Source organism: Xenopus tropicalis, chromosome 9, assembly GCF_000004195.4.
Source record: "Xenopus tropicalis strain Nigerian chromosome 9, UCB_Xtro_10.0, whole genome shotgun sequence".
Lineage (NCBI taxonomy): Eukaryota > Metazoa > Chordata > Amphibia > Anura > Pipidae > Xenopus > Xenopus tropicalis.
Genome location: NC_030685.2, coordinates 54002485 through 54022687, shown reverse-complemented (window position 1 = coordinate 54022687; position 20203 = coordinate 54002485). Strand labels below are relative to the sequence as shown.

At 38.2% G+C, this 20203-nt stretch overlaps 2 protein-coding genes across 10 annotated transcripts in view; one reads left to right on the top strand and one right to left on the bottom strand.

The window, feature by feature from the left end:
• Nucleotides 1-1094: 1094 nt before the first annotated feature.
• bzw1 (basic leucine zipper and W2 domains 1) lies at nt 1095-10684 on the bottom strand. 2 transcript variants are annotated; one of them, NM_203950.1, is given in 12 exon segments: nt 1095-1496; nt 2840-2962; nt 3498-3636; nt 4200-4346; nt 4986-5156; nt 5900-6009; nt 6099-6234; nt 6322-6387; nt 6616-6710; nt 7971-8147; nt 8787-8862; nt 10582-10684. In NM_203950.1, coding segments are annotated over 11 exon segments (1260 nt in total). In that variant the 5' UTR covers nt 8851-8862; nt 10582-10684; the 3' UTR covers nt 1095-1464.
• Nucleotides 10685-10752: 68 nt separating this feature from the next.
• Nucleotides 10753-20203, top strand: part of cflar (CASP8 and FADD like apoptosis regulator) — a 28675-nt gene continuing 19224 nt past the window's right edge. For 2 of the 8 annotated variants that reach the window (XM_002936517.5, XM_004917781.3), the window contains exons 1-2: nt 10753-10911; nt 17050-17408. In XM_002936517.5, coding sequence (XP_002936563.1) covers nt 10783-10911; nt 17050-17408 — 488 coding nt within the window. In that variant the 5' untranslated portion in view covers nt 10753-10782. Of the gene's footprint in view, nt 10912-11021; nt 11331-11384; nt 11676-15407; nt 15474-16443; nt 16680-17049; nt 17409-20203 lie in introns of those variants that run through there. The other 6 variants (XM_012971049.3, XM_012971051.3, XM_031893713.1 and 3 more) reach the window with 6 other exon arrangements.

Sequence of the window (20203 nt, the reverse complement as noted above, 5' to 3'; positions counted from 1 at the left end):
CCTTAAGGGACCATTTCCCTGGGTCTAGGCACTGACAGCACAAGTAGTCCACCTCTCAGTTTTGAAGGCCCAGATGAAGACTGTAGAAATTTGCGTGATGTATGCCTCAGCCCACTGCAAGATGTGGGATGTTTCCTGGAGGCTCTGTGTACTTCCCTTGACTGTATTCTGACCGGATGGCCCTGGAGCATGTCTTGCCAGTGTAGCAGGGCAAGGAAGATTGCATGGATCTCCTTCCAGCAAGACAGGTCTGTCAGTCTGCTGCCTTGTTACATTGTTTCAAATGCCAGAACCACCAGGGCAAAGTACAGGCGTACACTGCTTTAAATAGCAGTTATATATACCCCAAATAACAAAAAAAAAAAAGTTACAAATATGTAATGAATGTATATTGCAAAGTTGCTTAAGTTTTCTTTTATTAGGCAAAAACATTTTTGGGGTCAATGTGTCCATTAACAGAATCTACCATTACAATATCACCCGGTCAGGCATTTCACAACCTCAACGTGATGAACCACCTATGCTGCTTCAAATGAAAGTTTTGTTCCTCTAGTCCAGGGATCCCCAACCTTTTATACCGGTGAGCCACATTTAAATGGAAAAAGTGTTGGGCAGTAACACAAGCATGAAAAATATGAGCTATAATTGGCTACTTAATAGCCCCTATGTTGACTGGCAGCCTACAGAAGGCTCTGTTTTGCATTATACTTGGTTTTTATGCAACCAAAACCAGGAATTCAAAAATGAGCACCTGCTTTGAGGCCACTGAGAGCAACATCCAAAGGGTTGGAGAGCAACATGTTGCTCACGAGCCACTGGTTGGGGAATACTGCTCTAGTCTATAGGGGTGGTCTCTAGTGCGTTGATCTTTTCTATGGGGGGGGGGGGGGGGGGGGGAAGATTCCTTACTATCTTGCTTTTAATTCCCTCTAATTTATATGTAAAGGGCAAGTGCCCTTGCAAGCATTCTCTAGAGAAAACAACTTGCAAGGGGATATATTTTTATTAGATTTTTTTTTTTTAACTATTCCCCTTAAATTAGGGTTTTTTTTTGTTTTTTTTTTTATAGTTTACTAACAAATATACCAAACAAGTGATTTTAAACTTTATTTTAATAGAAAACCAAGGGATAAAACGAATTGTTAATTTTTCAAAGGCCTTAAATTACATTATTACAGTAGAAAATACAGGAGGTAGAGGGTAAAAAAAAACAAAAAAAAAAAAAACGGAGCTCTAGACAGCTTGTTACTACTTAAAACTTTTTTTTTTAGGGAAAAAAAAAAAGTTGACAGTAGTGATCAGGGGGAAAGAAAAAAAAGAAAAAAAAAAAAAAGAAATGATGAAAGCCCTTATATCATGCTTGATACAGGAGGTAGGATGTAAGAATCAGGACACAATGGCAGAATGGGACATGAAGGTTTATCTACAGCTCCTGTGTTTGCTTACTGACAACAACAATACAATTCAATCACCCTCTTCAGTCTCCGATTCAGATTCTAGGGAAAAAGTAAAACAAAAATCAGCAAGTAGTAGAAATCACAGATCCCAACCAACAAGTAATCGTTATAGGAGATGTCCACCTAAAACTTTTCCCCCCTCTCTTGCATTAAAAATTCTGTGTTTCTATAAGCCGACTTATTAACAGTCATCAGCTACGCTTCTTACGGCAATGGCCCACATGAAAAATCACCAGAAAATTCCTTGCCCATCCATCACTTTTCCTAGATTTGTTGCCAGGAGGCGACAAATCTCCTTCTGTGCAATTGCCCTTAGAATGGGTCTATGAATGGGCAATGAAAAAGGAGCTAGGGGTAGGCAGGAGAGGCTCCTGTCTGGGACCCCCCAGTCATTGCGCCCTAGGCAGCTGAAAAACATCCTTTCTGCTTTCATGTGAATCAGTCTGTCTGAAGTTTTTAGAAACTGCATATCCATCTATATTTAAGAAGGGCAGCTGGCAACTTTGCAAATGGCTCAAACAAGTGGAATCCCTGAGGAAAGCAATACAGACGTTTCTAGTTCTTACAAAAACACTGCAGAATTATATTAAAACACATTTAAAAGGGGAAACTATAAATTTTACTGTTTTTTTTTTTTTTTTTACTTTAGATCACCTTAAATAAATCCAATCTTTTTTAAGTGCAATATACCTCTGTATGCACCTTTTGCACAATATACAGGAAGTGTGCTGAAAATTCTGTCCATATTTTTAAATTAAAACATTTGAGCAGTGCTAGAGACTTGCCCAAAGCGGAGTTCTTTGGTAACCAAAAAGTAACCTGGAAACCAATACAGGTTTGTGTATAAAAAGGCAATATCTTACATTTCTAAGCAAATTCTGTCTACTCAAGTTTTGGGATGTACGATTGCATTGAGCTCCACAGAGAACACATTTAGGGCTCTGGCACATGGGAAGATTAGTCGCCTGCGACAAATCTCCTTGTTCGCGGGCGACTAATCTCCCTGAAATGCCATCCCACCAGAGAAAATGTAAATTGCTGGTGGGATGGCATACGCGGCGGCGCGATTTCACCGAAATCCCCCCCATGTGCCAGAGCCCTTAGAAAGGTTAGTTGCTTGTTTTTTTCTGTTAAGTTTGCAGCTAGTTAAGTTAGTTGCCAGTCATAAATTGCTAATTGAAGGAAGGTATTGTAAATATTGATTTTGGGTTATGCAACTGTGTTTGATTTAACAGCCATGGGTCACTTGTCTAGAAACAAAAGCATGTTCAGCAGAAAACTGCTGGCAAGGAAACTGTTAAACTAAATTTTAACCAAGTAAATAAAACACTGGGCATTTTTAGGTCTGGCAGAACACAAAAAAATTTGGCATGTGATTTTACCTTCTTCTGCATTTTTAAGCCATTCAACAAATTTTTTCATTTGCTCCAGGAACACACTTTTTCCCTTTGCAAGATGTGCATCTTTGTACCACTTCAGAATGGGTTCTTCACTCAGAACTTCAGCTGAAAAAAATATAAAAATAAATAAAATTTGAGCCTAACTGCATCAAAAGTATATAAGGTTTGTTACACAATTACTTTTACCAGTATATTTCAATAACTTTAATAGATCAGTTACCATGTACTTCAATGGCCAAACTGATCTCATCATAAAGGCCTAAGCTGAATGTGACCATATCAGAGAGCTGGTGATAATTTGCCGTTTTCGGATTTTCACATATAAGCACCAATGGCATTCATTAGCCAATTGATTTCTTAGGTCAGGGCAACCAACCAGCTCTAACAATGGTTCGTCCAAATGAATATTCTCCTCTGGGCCACCGATACTAACTCAAAGCAGGCAACATAATGCCAGATAGTATATATAATCAATAACAAATAAAAAGACTTAATGGGTAGCATAAGCTGTAAGCATAAAATATCTAACATTTGCAGCAATAGGACTGTTTAGGCAAGCCATATTTTGATAACCGAAAACCCAAAATAAACAGGTACAAAGTTTACATTAGCTCTGAAATCAAAAGCCAGGCAAACTCACCTTTATAAAAAAGCACTACTATTTTCTGGAAGGATTTCATGAAGTGAATGTTGTCATAACAATACTCCTGAATTTTCAGCAGCAAAGTCAGTTCTGACTGACCTTGTGTTGTAAAGGCAGCAAGGAGAGGGCTGTATTGCTAAAAAAAAAAAAAAAAAAATATAAGGCAATGTATTAAATTCAATTAAAGTCAATGAAGCGGATAGTTTTAAGTCAAACATTTCAATTTACAAATACACATTTAATTTGTAATCTGCATTACTTGAATAGCTATCTTGAAAACCAACTTCACTGGAAGAGATTATGTTCCAGGTGAGCTGGTGCATTTTATTCTGAAAAGGATTTCTTACTTAACTTCTTAATGTCTTATCAGTAGACAAAGGCCAGTGTTATCAAAACACCCAATAACTACCTTCTGCTATCTACACATCTGCAGCTTGCTTATGTCTTGCACTTTTCTGATAATTCATAGATGGATTGTTTACTAATAAACAGTTATAGCAGTTCATATAGGAGTATATACATAAACAATATAGAAATGTCATTATCAAAGTAAGAAATTAGCTTATGGCATAACTACTGGGCCTACAAACGACCCCAATTGCTAACCAATGCCTTGTACAATGTGTAACAGTGAGCAAGTTTAAGCACTAAAATAATTTTACCCACTGCAGATTAGATAGATGCAATATCCAACTGTACCTTCAAGTGTTTGATTGCTTGCTCTGTAACAAGCTCCTCCTTTTTATTCCATTCCACGCAGCTCATTACACTGGACCATAAGATACCAATAACAGTTTGCTCAGAAATATTGTTTTTCTTCATTTCATCTTTCACGTACATACTTATCTAATTGGATAAATAATATTTGGAGGGTAAGACAGCATGAAGAATATATACTACACAGGCCTTCAAAATGCTTAAAGGCAACTCATATGTAACAAACATTAAAACAGCTCATCCTGTAGTCCAAAACCACTGCTGTCTGAGGTTTTGAGCCAATTGTCAATTATGTCAGAGGCCTTTTGAGATTCTGGGAAGCTTGAGGATGATAAGAATTTCTTAGGAGGCCCACATCTGTCCTAGCTTCAAGTTTGACAAGCCTGTTTAAAGCTACAGGAAGGGTCATTTTGTAATCAGTTTAACACTTTAAACATGAAAGTGCCAGCAAACTACAGCCAGAAACAAGAATGGGAATCCAAAGTTGACTGCTATATGGGGTGTTCCAGGGACATTACTAGTGTCATTCTCCATTGGCGTCATCCATACCAAACGACAAGCTATAGATTACTTCCAAGCCCCCTCTACATAGGCAATTAAAAACCAAACACCAGTGGCCCTTAAAACCTGTACACCACAGAAATGAACGTTTAAGCCACAAGTCTAAAAACAGGAGCTACCTATAAAGAGGGCCTCAATATCCCTTTACTCTAGAGACAGATTTTTTAAAGCGCACAGATATAACTACAGCAAGATACACAACCTCACCTCTTTAAGAGGTTCTCCACGTGACATCATTTCCTGAAGCTCTTTTTGAAGCTCTTTGCGAGCACCAATTGTCTGCTGGTTCCGGACATATTCTGCCAATTCTTTTAATCCTGCATCAGTAAAGTATTTAGTGAAGTGTTCTACAGTTTGCTTGTTTGCAGGAAAAAGTTCCTAAAAAGGAATATACCACCATTAGCAACAAACAAAATGTGTTTAATAGACAAGTCTTATTCTCTAGGGTTTGGTAAAGTTTCTATGGCACCTTTGTAATCTTTACAATCTGCGCCCCTGCAGACTTGGACCACAAGTCTTAGAGTAAATCATTCCAATTTCACTTTAATGAGCATTACATGTTTTTCATGAGTGAAAGTTCCCTTACGGTTTTTTTTTTTTTTACAAGATACACTGTCTATATTTTTGCAAATCACTTGTAAGTAATGCACTGCTAGTGAGCACAGATTTCAGCTACTGTTTTAAATACTTCCAAGAAGACATGCTCACTAGTCTGTAAGAAGTTAAACCGTGCCTAACTGCATGCCACAACTGGCCATTATTTGTGATAAGCAACATTTTCACTGGGTTTCTCCAAAGGCCATAAAATAAATAAATCCTAGACAGACATTTAAAAAAATTTAGTTTAGCAGTTAATATAACTGCACAGTGGCATTAGGGGAAAGAACAATGCTGTGGAAGACTTTACCATTGCAGGTAGTTTTAGTAATTAAGTTTCAAATGGGGGAGCTGTGGCTGTCACTGTTTAGTATGCAGAATGCCATAATGCAAGACATAGAAAAACAATGGCCTAGTTTTCAGAATTAATGCTTTATTCTGCTTTTAGTGCTGTAACAACTTAAGCACTCAAATTCCCCAACTGTGGCAGATAGTATAGAAAGCTTTTAAAATGTTTTATTTACCATTAACCTATTGTCCATGTTCACTTTTCGGAGGCTACCAGCAACGGCATTGATATCTTTTTCATTAATCCATGATTTAAACAGTTTTACTGCAAATGCTGCAGAAACACCTGCAAAAGATTCAGAAGAATGAAATATGCATGCCTATTCACCTTTTAATATTGACAGACCCAAAGAATATAAAATCAAGGCAGGTTACCTTCTTTGACCAAGTTTTCATTGTACAGACTGTTAAGTATTGATGCGGAAAGATTCCCATTGGCCAAAAGAATACCAGTTAGCATAGCTAGCTTATTCCTCTCAGATTCTGAAAAACCTTTCAGAAACAGCAACAGCTGAAAAACATTGTTTAATATTAGATCTGGCATAATAGATAGACACAACGGTTTAAATGTAAAGATCAGCCCAATTCCATGAATTACCTTTTTGACCTCTTCTTCAAAGCCTTTCTCCAGGTATTTGTAGCGTCTGATTAACTTGTTAAAAACCTATTCATAAAATTGGTGAGCATATTAGATTAATCAATTGATTCAATCATTGAAAAACACATCTTAGTGTGGACAAAACAATCCTAATCTATACAGGCAGCTATATATGGTGGCATACGATCTAGTAGCACCTATGTATAGTGACAGAGTGATGTTCTACGTCTCCACAAAGCCGAGAAGAGTTTGCCCATGGTTCTACCCAAAATATGCATTTAATTCAGCACACACCTGAGCAAATGCCTGCATGGTTTCAAGATCTTCTTGTGCAGAAAACACACAGACATCAGTGCGAATCACCTCATCGGCCAAAGTTCCGCCTGGTGCTAGAAAATAAAAAGCAGTTTTTAATATTAACCTCTCAAGGAAGTACAAGTATAGGACCCATTACCCGAAAACCTGTAATCCAGAAAACTCTGAATTATGGAAAGGCCATCTCCCATAGACTATTATAATCTAATAATTTCAATATTGAAAAATGATTTCCTGTTTCTCTGTACTAAAACATTACCTTGTAATTGATTCTAACTAAGATAACTAACCTTTGGAAGCAGAACAATCATATTCAGTTTATTTAATGTTGAAATGATTTTTTTAGTATACTTAAGGCATGGTGATCCAATTATAGAAAAAAACTTCATCCAGAAAACCCCAAGTCCCAAGCATTCTGGATAACAGGTCTCATATCCGTACATATTGATTATAAAGCGCCTTATCACAAGTATAATCAGTCTCCTCCCTGCTAACTGGGTTTTAAATAGGAACAAGCAAGTTTAAAGGAATACTGTCATGGGACAAAACGCATCAGTTACAGCTTCTCCAGCAGAATCCTGCATTGAAATCCTTTTTTCAAAAACACAAATTGATTTTATACTTAATTTTGAAACTTCACGTGGCAATATTTCCCATTTCCCAGGGTGCCACAGCCATATGCTCTGATAAACATCAGTCACACTTTACTGCTGCGCTGCAAGTTGGAGTGATATCACCTCCCTCCAGCAGCAGATCAGCAGAACAACGGGACGATAACAGCTCCCAGCAGATATCAGAATAGCACTCAACAGAAAAATTCAAGTCCGGCTTGTAACTCCTCCAGTTACATGGGAGTAGGTGAAACAATAGGTTACCTAAAAGCAGTTCTAATGCATAGTGCTGGCTCTTTCTGAAAGCTCAGACTCAGGCATTTATTGGGTCAAGAATAAAATTTTAAATGGTTGAGTAAATTATTTGCTATGTAAACAGAGTAATTAAGAAATAAAAAGTACACCATAAAAACCATGACAGTATCCCTTTTAAGGTCGAGTGACCACAACAGCTTACATGATTTTAAAATCCAGTAAAGAAAAAAAATTATATTTTTAGGCTTGTGTTGCAGTACTTATGGAAATAGAGGGCTATCGTCTAAAATCAAAACCAGATCATATAAAATATATTTACCCAACAGGTATTTTTAATCTATTAAATGTACACTTTAAGGCAAGCAACCTTGCAGGGATGTAAATAAAATTACTTTAAACTACAAAAGGAGGAAGAAAGCAAATTGGAAACTGGATCTTTTCCCTAAAGTCCTGTGCTACTTGACATACCCAGCATTCCGCCAGCCACCAGAATGTCAAAGAGTGTTTCTGCATAGCGCCGATAGTCGAGCTTTGCCCCTGAAGCATCAAGAAACTTTGCTACTGCTTCCAAGTCGTTACCAGTTTCATTTAAGCCTTGAATAATGCAGTCTTGGAATTGAGTAGGATCAAACCTCTCCTTTTCATCTACAATAAGAAAAAAAAAATGTACACAACCTTAGATCTTTACATGTAACCCTTTGTTACAAGAGCTGGCTCCTTTTTTCTTTCTCAATTACAGCATCTCCTCTGGAGATGAATTAGTTTTGCATCCAACTTTAAACGTAATATTTCAACAATTTAATAATGCTTCACTCAGCACTGAACCACACAGATAACCATGGTGCTCATATATTACATTTGAAAAAGTTGCATAAAACAAACCTAATTATATGTGTAATCGAATGGAATGAAAAGCCTTTAAATAATAGTATTATAAATGCCATCAGTTATAATCAATGCTTAAGGGTCTAATTTTTGTCACAACCCAAAATGCACACCTTTGTGAAATAATATTACAAGTCATTTGATAATGTAAAGGCACAGATAAAGAAATTCATTGGCGATTTATAATATGCTTATATTTTACAAAAAGGGGGTACAATGTGCTCTATACAAGTGCTGTTCACTTACACAGCAATCAGATTACATTTTTTATTGCAAAGAAGGGACCCTGCAATTTAACTGAACACTCAACTGTAAAACCAGTTTTCCGAAGGATGGAAGACACCATGCACATTTTGGAAAAAACAGTATTTGTTAACATGAAATCAGATCACCACTTGCCTCTTTTTCGGGTTTTAAAACGCTGGCCAGATAGCGTTGGCTTTTGTTGCTTTTGATTATTCATAAAAAAGATGCCCTGGGTGGAAAAAAAAGAAAAGTAAAATTTTACAAATGCGATTGTGTTTAGTTCTATACAAGAATTCAGTTCTAAGTGGCATTGATCAATCCCATCTTTTGTATGCTTGTGGCTAATTTGGCCAGATCAGTTGCACTTCCATTGTACTTGTATATTTCACTTAATCTTGGGGTGCTCCCACCACTCCCCTTTTTGTGTACCCTGTGCTTTAGCAGTGTTCTGCAGGAAGAATGGCCAAGCCTCCATGTTGTTGAAACACTCCCATTCCTTTAATGGTGGCCATTAAAATGAATGTTGGTTTGGGGAGTGATTTTTCTTTTTTGCCTATGATTAAGTACCCTATTGGTACGAAACGTGTAGGCTTCTTGTTTTTCTTTTATATATGGATTAAATAAATTTATATACTTTTTTACATTTAATTTGACTGCTGCTGTTGATATACTACTTCCTGGGAATCGGAGTGCCTGCCCATATTTTTCTCTATGCGAGTCTTTTCTTTAAAAGATGCAAGCAGGGTAGGATTAAGCCTGTGAGGTCAATGCCCAGGTTTAGGTTTCCCAAAAAAATTCAAACATACAGGGAGTTGCCAGGCCAGCCTATGAAAAATTTGACTGCCACATGGGGTTTACCTAGCTTGTTAATTTTATGATCATAACTTTGTAACTAAAAAAATCTCGCATTGTACTTTTAAATTTGATTTAGCCTTGGAGTGTACCCTGCCATTTTTTGCATCAGGCAAGCAGGCCAAGATTGCAAAGGTAACAGGTAAAGTTGCAGGGAGCATATATAAATGAAAGACTATAAAAAAAAAAAAAGTAGAAACATTAGAAGAGCTATTTACGTATACATATACTTATCAGTGTATAGCCAGAGAAAAGCATCCCAGGTGTTCCCTTGACAATCAACCTGTCTATCCCTGCCCATCCTTCAGGCAATAATAAATGATATATGGGGACTGTTTTACATTAAAAAGTATTGTTGTTTTAAGTTTGGGGGAAAGCTATAAAACAATTTTATTTAAAGGGCCTTAAAAGAACTGTGCTGCAGAGTAAGTCCTGCTTATCCCACTGCATGTAATGGTGGCTTCTACTAAAACAATAGCATTTTTTGCATGTTACAGTGCCTATTGCAGTGTTCATTTTTATTTTAGATTGTGCCTATTGTAAAAGCTAACATACTATAAAGGGAAATCAGCATGGAACAGCTTTAAGTTAACAAATCTCCATTTATCATGGGCATGGCAGAAAATCTATTGGAGTTTAATGCTTTTTCTTTCTTATTGTACGTGCCAATGTCTAATCCATGTAATTCTGAAACACCTGGATGATCCTAGAAGGGGGAATTAATATTTTGTAAAGACATGGTTGCATTTTTAAACCCATCTGGCAAGATATGAAATGCAGCCAAAAGGCGCAGACAGCAAGGCTGACAGTAAGCAACGGCTTAGGTGGCACCCAAAGAGACCAGGATAAGCCATTACCCTTCCAGTAGAACTACTATTATTGGGGTAAAAACAAATATATCCGAGATGTTCAGTTAAGAAGATATTACAATCTGTATCTTAGGTAAATGAGAAGGCACAGGTTGAACAGCCGAGCAACAGGGAGGAATGCCTCGGCGCAGCGGCCTACCTATCTTTGTATGGAACACAGGCCGGGCGCAGCACGCAAGGCGCACGAACACGCCACCTTCGACATAGGCTAATTGGCAAATGCTTACCGAATATAGATCAGGCAGGAAACGGGCCGAACACTGGGGGCGGAGGATAACGGGAACCACACAGACACCACGTCCAAAATATTCCCCCCTTGTGAGCAGTTCGACGACCGGGAGAAAAAGAGAAAGGCCGGAACGCGTCACGGTACGTCACAGAGGGCGGGGAAAGGGGCGGTTCTATTGAAATTAGTTGTGTTCCTGCGCATGCGCCCTGTTGCGCCTGGAATTTCCGTGCCGGATACAAAGTATAAGAAATTTGCATTACTAATGACAGAGTTTAAAGCAGATTCCGTAAGAGCTTCAGATACTTCGAGTAACACAGTGGTCTCTACGGTAGGTATCCGCCTTCCCACCTCCCTCTTGGGCCATGTCATGGACTTTGCCTTTCTGGTATATAATAGCATTCTGCTTTTATTTCGCATGACGCAAACAAAGCAGCGCTTGTATCGTTATATGTGATAGTGGCGGGCTCTGCTTGTACATTCTGAGGTGTTTATAACGTTCAGCTTTATTCTCTTAACCTGTCTACATTATACAGGAGTAGGTTGCTATCTGTGTGACGTGTGCCTTGTTGCGATGCTTCCTTATTGCTGAAGACGGAAGCTTGATGTTGCCTTCTGCTCAAAGTTCTGTGGCAACGATAACCTGACTTTACATGAGCTGTGGCATGATATAGTCCCGGGCATGAACTCAGGCGCCTTTGTTTGTGTCAAAGCCTTTCCACTTTACGTTGGCAGCAACATGTCGCACTGGTTAGTAACGCAGTCTTGCAGCTCTGGGTTTTTAGTTTCACTTGCATAGCATAACGCACACACTAAAAAACTCACTGCCTTCTGCCACTCCTTATTTAAACCACATCCATTGTTTCTTGTATAACTCACTACAAGGGGAGTTTTTCTGGCAGGGTCTGTAGGATCGAGATGTTTACCAAGGACCAAGGTCTTGAAATGGGGACTAATGGGAAGCTTGTGATTGTTACCATAGATTGGAAGCTCCACTGGGACCAAGATTTATGGAAATGATCTATAATCAATCTTTGCAAAGCGCTGTGGAAAATGTGGGCACTATTCTTAATTATTCCTGTTCATTTCATGGAGGTAGGCAGAAGAAAGATTGGCAAAGCTCAGTTTACCTATAAATATAATTTTTTCCGACTTTTTTTGCATGAATAAATAGAAAGATTACTGGCTTGTAGGGACGGTTCATATAACTGATTTATGTATGTATGTATGATATGTGGGTGAAACTGCACACACAGAATGTATTCTTTATCACTATGAATGGTAGGGCATGGCCATACAAAGTGTATGTATTTAACTGATTTCAGAAGAAATGTTGAGTTTCGACATGCCTTACATTCTTATCCCTTTCAACAGTCCACTAAGAACGCCATGTTAAACAATGTACCATTAACCACCCTCTGTATACAGTAATTTTCTATCCATTTACAAACCGCATTACCAAGACTAATAGACCTTAGTATGGTACTTGTATTGCCAGACAGTTTTTGAACATTCATTTTACCTTGGAAAATTATGTGTGTTTTGATATAATTTTTTATTTTTTTTTCTTGGAGGCCACGTCTCCTGAACATGCTAATATCAAAAACTCTTAGCAGTAAACTTTCCAAATCACCACTCAAGAAATCTGCTTTCTTAAGTTTTCATGGCCCAAAATTCTAATAATTGTAGGTTTAACCCAAGCAACCATAAATTTCTGGAAAAAACATGTGCATCTGCTCCAAACTCCCAGGCTGATTCTTACAAGTTTTAAAATGGGGTTCACAGACACCTGCAGGCAAAAAACGATATCTTTGTTAGACTACAATTTTATTGATACTTTTTTATTTTGTGTAATAATTATTTTATTATATAGCCTTTCGCTTTAGGCCCTTTGCTATTCATATTCCATTCCTGCATTCAAACCACTGCCTGCCATGGTAAGTTTGACCAAACCAGATACCTGCTACAATGTCAAACTAGAGCTTATGACCAATGACAAATGGGTTCAGAATATCATTGTTTACAGTGATCCACAAAGTAAGTCTGGCAAAAAAAAATTTGGCTAGAGACCACATATAAAAGCTGCAACAACAAACCACTGTGCTTTGTTGCAGAAGCTAAATTGGCAGCAAAGAAAATTCTTTGCATTTTGGGGCCCACTATTGCCACATTTGGCTAATCTAAGCATATTGGATTTCTGGCTTGTGGGCATGCTCAGTCGTTCTAAGCTCAGATTACGAAACACGCCCTCTAGTCTAGCAGCCAGTGAAGAGATGGCATTGCTGGTTCTTATAGAAACTCGGCTCTAGCTGTCTGCTTCGATTTTTTTTCTCCTAACTTTCTCTCCTGAGCTCAGCTCTAACAAAGCAGAACTTTTATCAGACAGTTCTGCCTGTGTGAGCCTGTATTCTTGATGAAATGTATGCTGAATAAGGGTCTGTGTGTGTATGCTGTTTGCAGATTTAAATGTATCAGAGGAAAAATGGCCACCGGGTGATAGCTGCTATTTGCTTTAGAAAAATGTGATGGTGCTGGCAAACGGAGGGGATATATGCAGTACAAATGATGCCATTTGTGTGGGGGAGACATTCCTAACTGATATATATCGTAGGCAAATGTAGGCTTTAAATGTCCTTTAATGGATAGAGCTAAAAAAGGCACCAGTGACGTTACAACAGAGGAAGCAGATGTTGCAGGGTCCAGGGGACAGAGGCCTAGACCACAGGGTCTGCTTTCTCAATAGTTGTTAGAAATCCCTCCTCCCAAGCTGCTCTCTTACCTACACTGCCACGAGTGAGCAGGTGACATGGGCAGGTGGAGGGAGGGCCCAGGTAGGGGCTGCTGTTTTTGCCAGGTCCCTATAAAAAAAATTTCAGGGGGGCTGGTGTGCTGTTGGTACATAACTGGGAGGCATTTATTGTATTACTGTTCTGCCGTCTTTGACTGCATTGTGAAAACCACAAGTCTCATACAGTAGATAGGACTGGAAGCTTATGTAGGGTAATGATTTGCAATTTCCCCATGTACAGTGTTGATTAGGTTTTGTTTTTTTATAACTAGCCTAGTTGAGGGGGCAATCACTATTGGAATTTTTTTTAAATTCCTGAATACCCTCAGTATTCTAGTAATAAACATGTAAATTTATAGATGTGTCACGTTTTAAAACTTTTCTGGGAAATCCCATAGAACGTATGACAGTATGTGGGTTTGTAAGTTTCCCCCACCTATTCTTTTAACATTAAAAAAACTAATTGGAAATAATGTGTGCTGTACTTTCCAGAGCAACAAAATTACTTTACCATTTTGTAGCACATTGTTTAGACACATTTGCTTTTGCTGGACACGGATCGTTGTTTGCCTGTTATAAGGCACCATTTGGACCCTGGACAAAGTAAGAACTTTTTGGTACTTGGAAGCCTTGGGTTGCCTTGGTTAACTTGGCTGCTAGGAGCACTGTAAACAACCTCCTCTGATCAGCAGTGCCCGAAAAACTACGCTATTAGCTGTGTAATGATCTGATAGATACGTTGCGTTTGAGGTACTTAATATGTCTAATAGATATATTCACCTTTTCAAAATAAAAATGTTAGACTTTTTCTTCTTAGTTAATGTTATAATATAATCAGAATGGTGTTCTCATTTGCCTGAACATATTTAAAACCCTGTAGTATGCCTTTTAAAGGAAAAAATATTACTCTAAAAAGTTTTGTTCTTGCATGGAGGAATCCTTTTTTTATTAGATGAATATTGTTTCCTTGCAGTAACACAACCGCTTCTTTGTTTTATTGGAGTGATTGAATATATTCTTATAATGAGAGCCTGTATTGCACAAAACACAGGGTTACCTTTTATTCAGAAAAGCTTGGTAACATTTGCAATTCTGCTGGTCAATATACACTGTGTTCCACATAATAAATGGGGCTGGTGTCAATATGTATTCTGCCTTTTTGTAATTTGGAATTGTATATTTCTATTAATTTTTCTAATAAAGCATTTAACAAATTAAGTTTTTTACCCTTACCACCTACCATTGCAGTGCCACAGGAGGCATTTTGTCCTCTGCTACCAATTATGTTTTGGTTTGAAGGTCCGTCCTTCATCATTCCATGTGCATCAGCCAGGGTGTTTTTCTAATCTATCTAATGACACCAAAAGTGCACATTTATACTATTTATTTACACTGTCATGCAACTTTTACATGTGTACATAGATGCATAAACAAACACTCACAAACACTTTTTTTTACCTTATTCATTTTACCACTTTGTCTTTAGTTTCTTTTCCCTAAAAATTATATTATGAGAGCGTGACTATTGGATCAGATATTCTGACCACTAATTACGCTGGTGTGGGACTTATTTTGTTGTTTCACTGATTTGCACAATTTTTGTGGTTTTATTGCATTTTGTATCCCTGTATTAGTGTTCCTGATTTGATTTTAGCGTAACTTTGCCATGTGGTACTTTGGTGTAGAAAAATAACTTTACCTATTTTGAATTCATCAGAATGTGTGCTTTCCAAAAATATATGGTTTTCTGGGGGGGTCTCTGTATAGTTAGGGGGTGTTACAGCCCATAATACGCTGTCAGGGGGCTCTGTATGCAAAAGCTGAGTTGGCAGGCGAGAAATCCATATGCGCTATTTTCATTTTGGGGTCAGTACACACCACAGACTTTAGTAAATATTTGCATATTGGGCATTAAACTGTTCAGTAGACCTCTGGCATTCATGTTTAGGGTGATGTGTAGAAAGGACTCTTTACCCATGTTGGATTTGTCAGAATGTGTAATTTCCAAAACTATATGTTTTCTTGGTTTTTCTGTATAGTTAGGGGGTCTTACTTCACTGCCCCCCCCAGCAGAAGTGAAGGACCAGTAGAGGGATAATACTGAGGTACATATATCATATTTTTTGCTACCTTTCTATATGTCAAAAAATGCTCTATTAATGTGAACTATTAGATTTGTGAATGTTGTACAAAGGTGAAAAACCCCTTTAAGGGAAAAGTATGTAATCTAAATTCCAATCTGGCCTTCCAGTTACATATTTGCTGGTTTCCTTTCTCCTTTTATTACATATGTAACAAATATATTTTTGCTTTCATTTCCTCTAAAATGAAAATGTATTTCCTTGCTGTTAAAATGAAACTCACAGCCTTGAAATTTCCTTTCTGGCAGGGGTAGGGGATAAGTATGGTTTCTCAGTGAAAAACATTTCTAAAACACACTACATTATCAAACAGCTTAAGTGTCTCTGGCTCTTTAAACCAGAGATTTGAAATTGATAGACTAGCCCATTAGAGAGGCCCAAATCATTGGATGAGTTATGGTAAAATACCCTATTGAGTATGAAGTATACTCTGTGGGGGGTTCATTTACTAATGTTCGTATTTTAGAAAATTGGTCATCTTTAATGATGAAAATGTCAAACCTGCCCCATCATACCCGTTAAGATTTTTTCAAGTGATACTGTTTAGTTTAAGCTAAAAAAAAACTATCTGCTTTGTCCTGCAAATAGACAATAGATACATTTTATTGTTAATGATGACAAACTTCAAACTTTCAAATTTTCTGGCTGATATCGGATGAAAGATCACTAGATGTACAATCCTCAACCTTAGGATAATTTGATGGTTTTGTCAGATCACATGGAAATTGGTTGCTAAGTAGAGAAAAATCGTTACATGTATGGCCAGCTTTACAATGAAATTTGTCCATTTTGCTTATTTTTAACCAAAATGTTAACCGTACTAACATTTTGTTGTCTAGTTATAGGTCTTGTTCTCTGTCTTGATCTTGTTTGCCCTCTGCTCCTTTTATTGTCTAGTCTAAGGATTCTCAAATTTTTTTTTTTTTTATACTAGTGATCCACCCCCAGATGTAAAAAGTGTTGCTGAGCCACACACATCTAAAATATTCTTTGGGGGATGCCATAAGGAGTGTGATTGGTTATTTGGAAGCCCCATGTGGACTACTAGCCTGCAGGAGGCTATGCTTGGAGTAGAACCGTGTCTCTGTGCTTCCAAAACGTGCTTCCAACCAAGACATTTAGAAATGGGCTCCTACTTTCAGACAACTGGGAGCAACATCAAAGGGGGTGGTGAGCAATATGTTGCTCATGAGCCACTGGTTGGGGATCGGTGTTCTGTTCTATACCTAGTTCCTAATGTTTGTCTGTTATTTTCTAGTCTGTACCTAGTTCCTTATTCTATTCCAGCATTTCCTGATTATCACAATGGTTTGTTTCACTTTGTTTCCTCATTTTTACCCTATATTGTGTTCTCTGGTTTTCAGAGTTCCAGCTTTTTCCTAAATGTATCTGGCACCCTTTCCTTCTTTGCAGGTGTTCTGGGCTTGGGCTGACAAATGGTAGATTTTTAGCCTGTATGTTTCTCCCTATAAGATGATTTTCTATTTTTAGGCAATACGAATAATTTTACCAAAACATCTACCCTCAATTTTCTTCACAGATGCCTGCATGTGAAATACAATACAGTCCGCATCTGTGCCAGGGCATTCTGCCAGTGAACGAATTAAGAATGAATGTTCGACGATGTGTGTCTAGTAGTACTTTGCTACAAATCGGCGATGAGCTTGATTCAGCAGAGGTGGAGGCAATACATTTCTTATGTCGCGATAACAGCTCGAAAACAAACATTCAAGACCTTTTAGAAGATATTAATGATGGAAGTTTGCCACTCCCTTTTGGCTTAGCTGAGGTTCTATATGTAATAAAAAGATTTGATTTACTAAGAAAGTACCTACATACACCAAAAGCAGTTGTCGAAAACCTGCTAAAGTCATGTTCAACTATATCATTTAGTTATAGGTAAGTTCTCTAATCTTCCCTCTCTTTTTCACTGTCAATCTCCATAAAACAGTCATTACGACATACCAAAACCTTGGGAATTGCTTTTTCTAGACCAGTGTAAAAATATGAAATAGTGTGTGTGTGTGTGTGTGTATGTATGTATGTATGTATATATATATATATATATATATATATATACTTACTTAGTTTGGGAATGTTGGTAACTAATTCCTTAGATCACTTTTTCCTTTAAGCAATTGTTCACAGCGCACTCCGATTCGCTTATCCAGTGCTCCGCTATTCTCTGGAGTATGACCTACATTTAAGAAGGAAATAGTGGTACTATTTAGATTAATTGTAAGGGGTACAACCCCACTACATTTCAGGGACTCCATCCCTTTTGTAAGGTGTGTACAATACAGTGAATTAAACTTTAATATATCGGCCCCTCAGTGACACAAAATACATCAGCTCATCCATGTGTATGACATAAATTTTTTTCAGTAATCTGCATTATTAATCAACATACAAATACAATGTGGCACTTCAGTTCTTTTATCACCCCTTTGCTTTTATACATGTGATAACCACTAATTGGGATTTTGTGTTCCATATATGGATAGTATAATACAGGTATAGGATCCGTTATCCAGAAACCCATTATCCAGAAAGTTCCAAATTATAGCAAGATTGTCTTCTAAAGGCTCCAATTAAATCAAATAATTAAAATTTTTAAAACTGATTTCCTTTTTCTCTGTAATAATAAAATAGTACTTTGTACTTGATCCCAACTCAGATATAACTAGAAAGGGAAGTTTGAGAACAAACTTCATGTTGGGTTGAAAAACATCAAGTCAAGTCACTGAATGAAATCTGATCTGTTGATGGCTCTGCCACTTTTTCTAAACTTGGACCACAGTTATATAGTAAAAACCACTGTGCAATGTTTGGGGACCCTGGTTTTAATAGTGTCTGAATGGCAGCAATTTAGATTTCCCCACTGTAGGTCAACGAGTGACATCTGGTTGGTGGCTCCGCCCACTTTTTCTAATCTGGAACTGCAGTTACCCAGTGACTAACTCTGCAAAGTTTAGGGGCCCTAGGATTAATAGTTAAAGAACTTAAACCAATAAAAGTCAATAGGTAAATTGTGATTGGTTGTTGGTGGTGCCCACTTTTTCTAACCTCGAGTTGAAGTCACCCAGTGACAAACATTGGGCACCCTGGCATAAATAGTATGAGAATGGCAGCAATTTAAACCAATGAAATCTGATTGGCTGTTAGTGGCCTAACCCACTTTTCCTATTTTTTGAATTGGAGTCCCCAAGTGACCAACTTTGCAAAGTTTGGTGACTCAGGCATAAAAATTGTGAGACTGACAGCGTTTTACACTTCACCATTGAAAGTAAATAGGTTAAAGTTGATTGGCTATTGGTGGCTCCGCCCACTTTTTGAACAGCAAATACCCAGTAACTCTGGAAAGTATACACAACCCTGGAGTTAATATTTAAATAATGGCATCAGTTTAAAAATAAATCAATGAAATTTAATAAAATGGCCTGACTCCCCCCTCCAACAAAATGATACAGCCCAACCCCCCCTCCAAAAAAATGGTACGGCCCAATGCCCCCTCCAATAAAATGGTATGGCCTCCCCCTCCAATAAAATGGTACCACCCAACCCCCCCTCCAATAAAATGGTATGGTCCCACTCCCCTCCAACAAAATGGTACGGTCCGACCCCCCCCCTCCAGTAAAATGGTACGGACCGACACCCCCCTCCAATAAAATGGTACGGACCGACACCCCCTCCAATAATATGGTATGGTCCGACACCCCCTGCAATAAAATGGTACGGACCGACACCCCCCTGCAATAAAATGGTACGGACCGACACCCCCCCGCAATAAAATGGTACGGTCCGACACCCCCCTGCAATAAAATGGTACGACCCAACCCCCCCTCCAACAAAATGGTCCGACCCCCCCCCCCCCTCCAGTAAAATGGTATGGCCCAACTCCCCCCCCCCCCCAACAAAACAGTATGGTCTGACCCAATCTTACAGCTTTGAGGCTACACTCCCCAAACTTGAATCACACAGTCATGGGCTCAGCCTGAATGAAAATATGATGATTGCTGGATGCCCAAAAGTGGGCGGAGCTGTGAACAGCCAATCAGATTTTACCTATTGATTTGTGGAAATTCAACCTGCTGCCATTGTTACAGTAATAATGCCAGGGTCCCCAAACTTTGCAGGGTTAGGCGCCAGGTAACTGTGGAGCCACCAACAGCCAATCCGATTTTACCTATTGGCTTTCAATGGGAAAATTCAACCTGCTGCCATTCTCACAGTATTAACCCCAGGGTCCCCAAACTTTTCACAGTTGGTCAATAGGGGACTGCAGTTTTAGTTTTGAAAAAGTGGGCGGAGCCGCCAACAGCCAATCATATTTCACCTATTGAATTTCATTGGTTTGTTGCCAGGGTTCCCAAACTTTGCACAGTCAGTCACTGGGTGACTACATACTCAATCTCATTTCTTTCATTGTATAGACTTCATATGTTTAAATTTGAACTGCTGCCATTCTTTAAATACCCAGTGACTAACTTTGTAAAGTTTAACAACGCTGGAATTAATACTTAAATAATGGCATCAGTTTAAATATTAACCAATTAAATTTAATGGGTGGAAATGGATTGGCTCTGCTTTACAAAGTCTGTAGGTAAAGGTATAGGATTGGCTGTTGTTGGCCACACCCACTTTTCTAAACTTGAAAATGTCACTGAGTGACTAAACTGTGCAAAGTTTGGGAA

Excerpts from the sequence above, each read along its gene's own strand:
- bzw1 (XM_031892576.1), bottom strand. The coding sequence starts at position 8,015 with ATGCAGAAACACTCTTTGACATTCTGGTGGCTGGCGGAATGCTGGGTA. Across the intron at positions 5,157-5,899 it reads ACATGGACAATAGGTTAATG|GAACTTTTTCCTGCAAACAA; the intron begins GTAAATAAAACA and ends ATTCCTTTTTAG. Across the intron at positions 4,347-4,985 it reads GTGGAGAACCTCTTAAAGAG|ATAAGTATGTACGTGAAAGA; the intron begins GTGAGGTTGTGT and ends TTATCCAATTAG.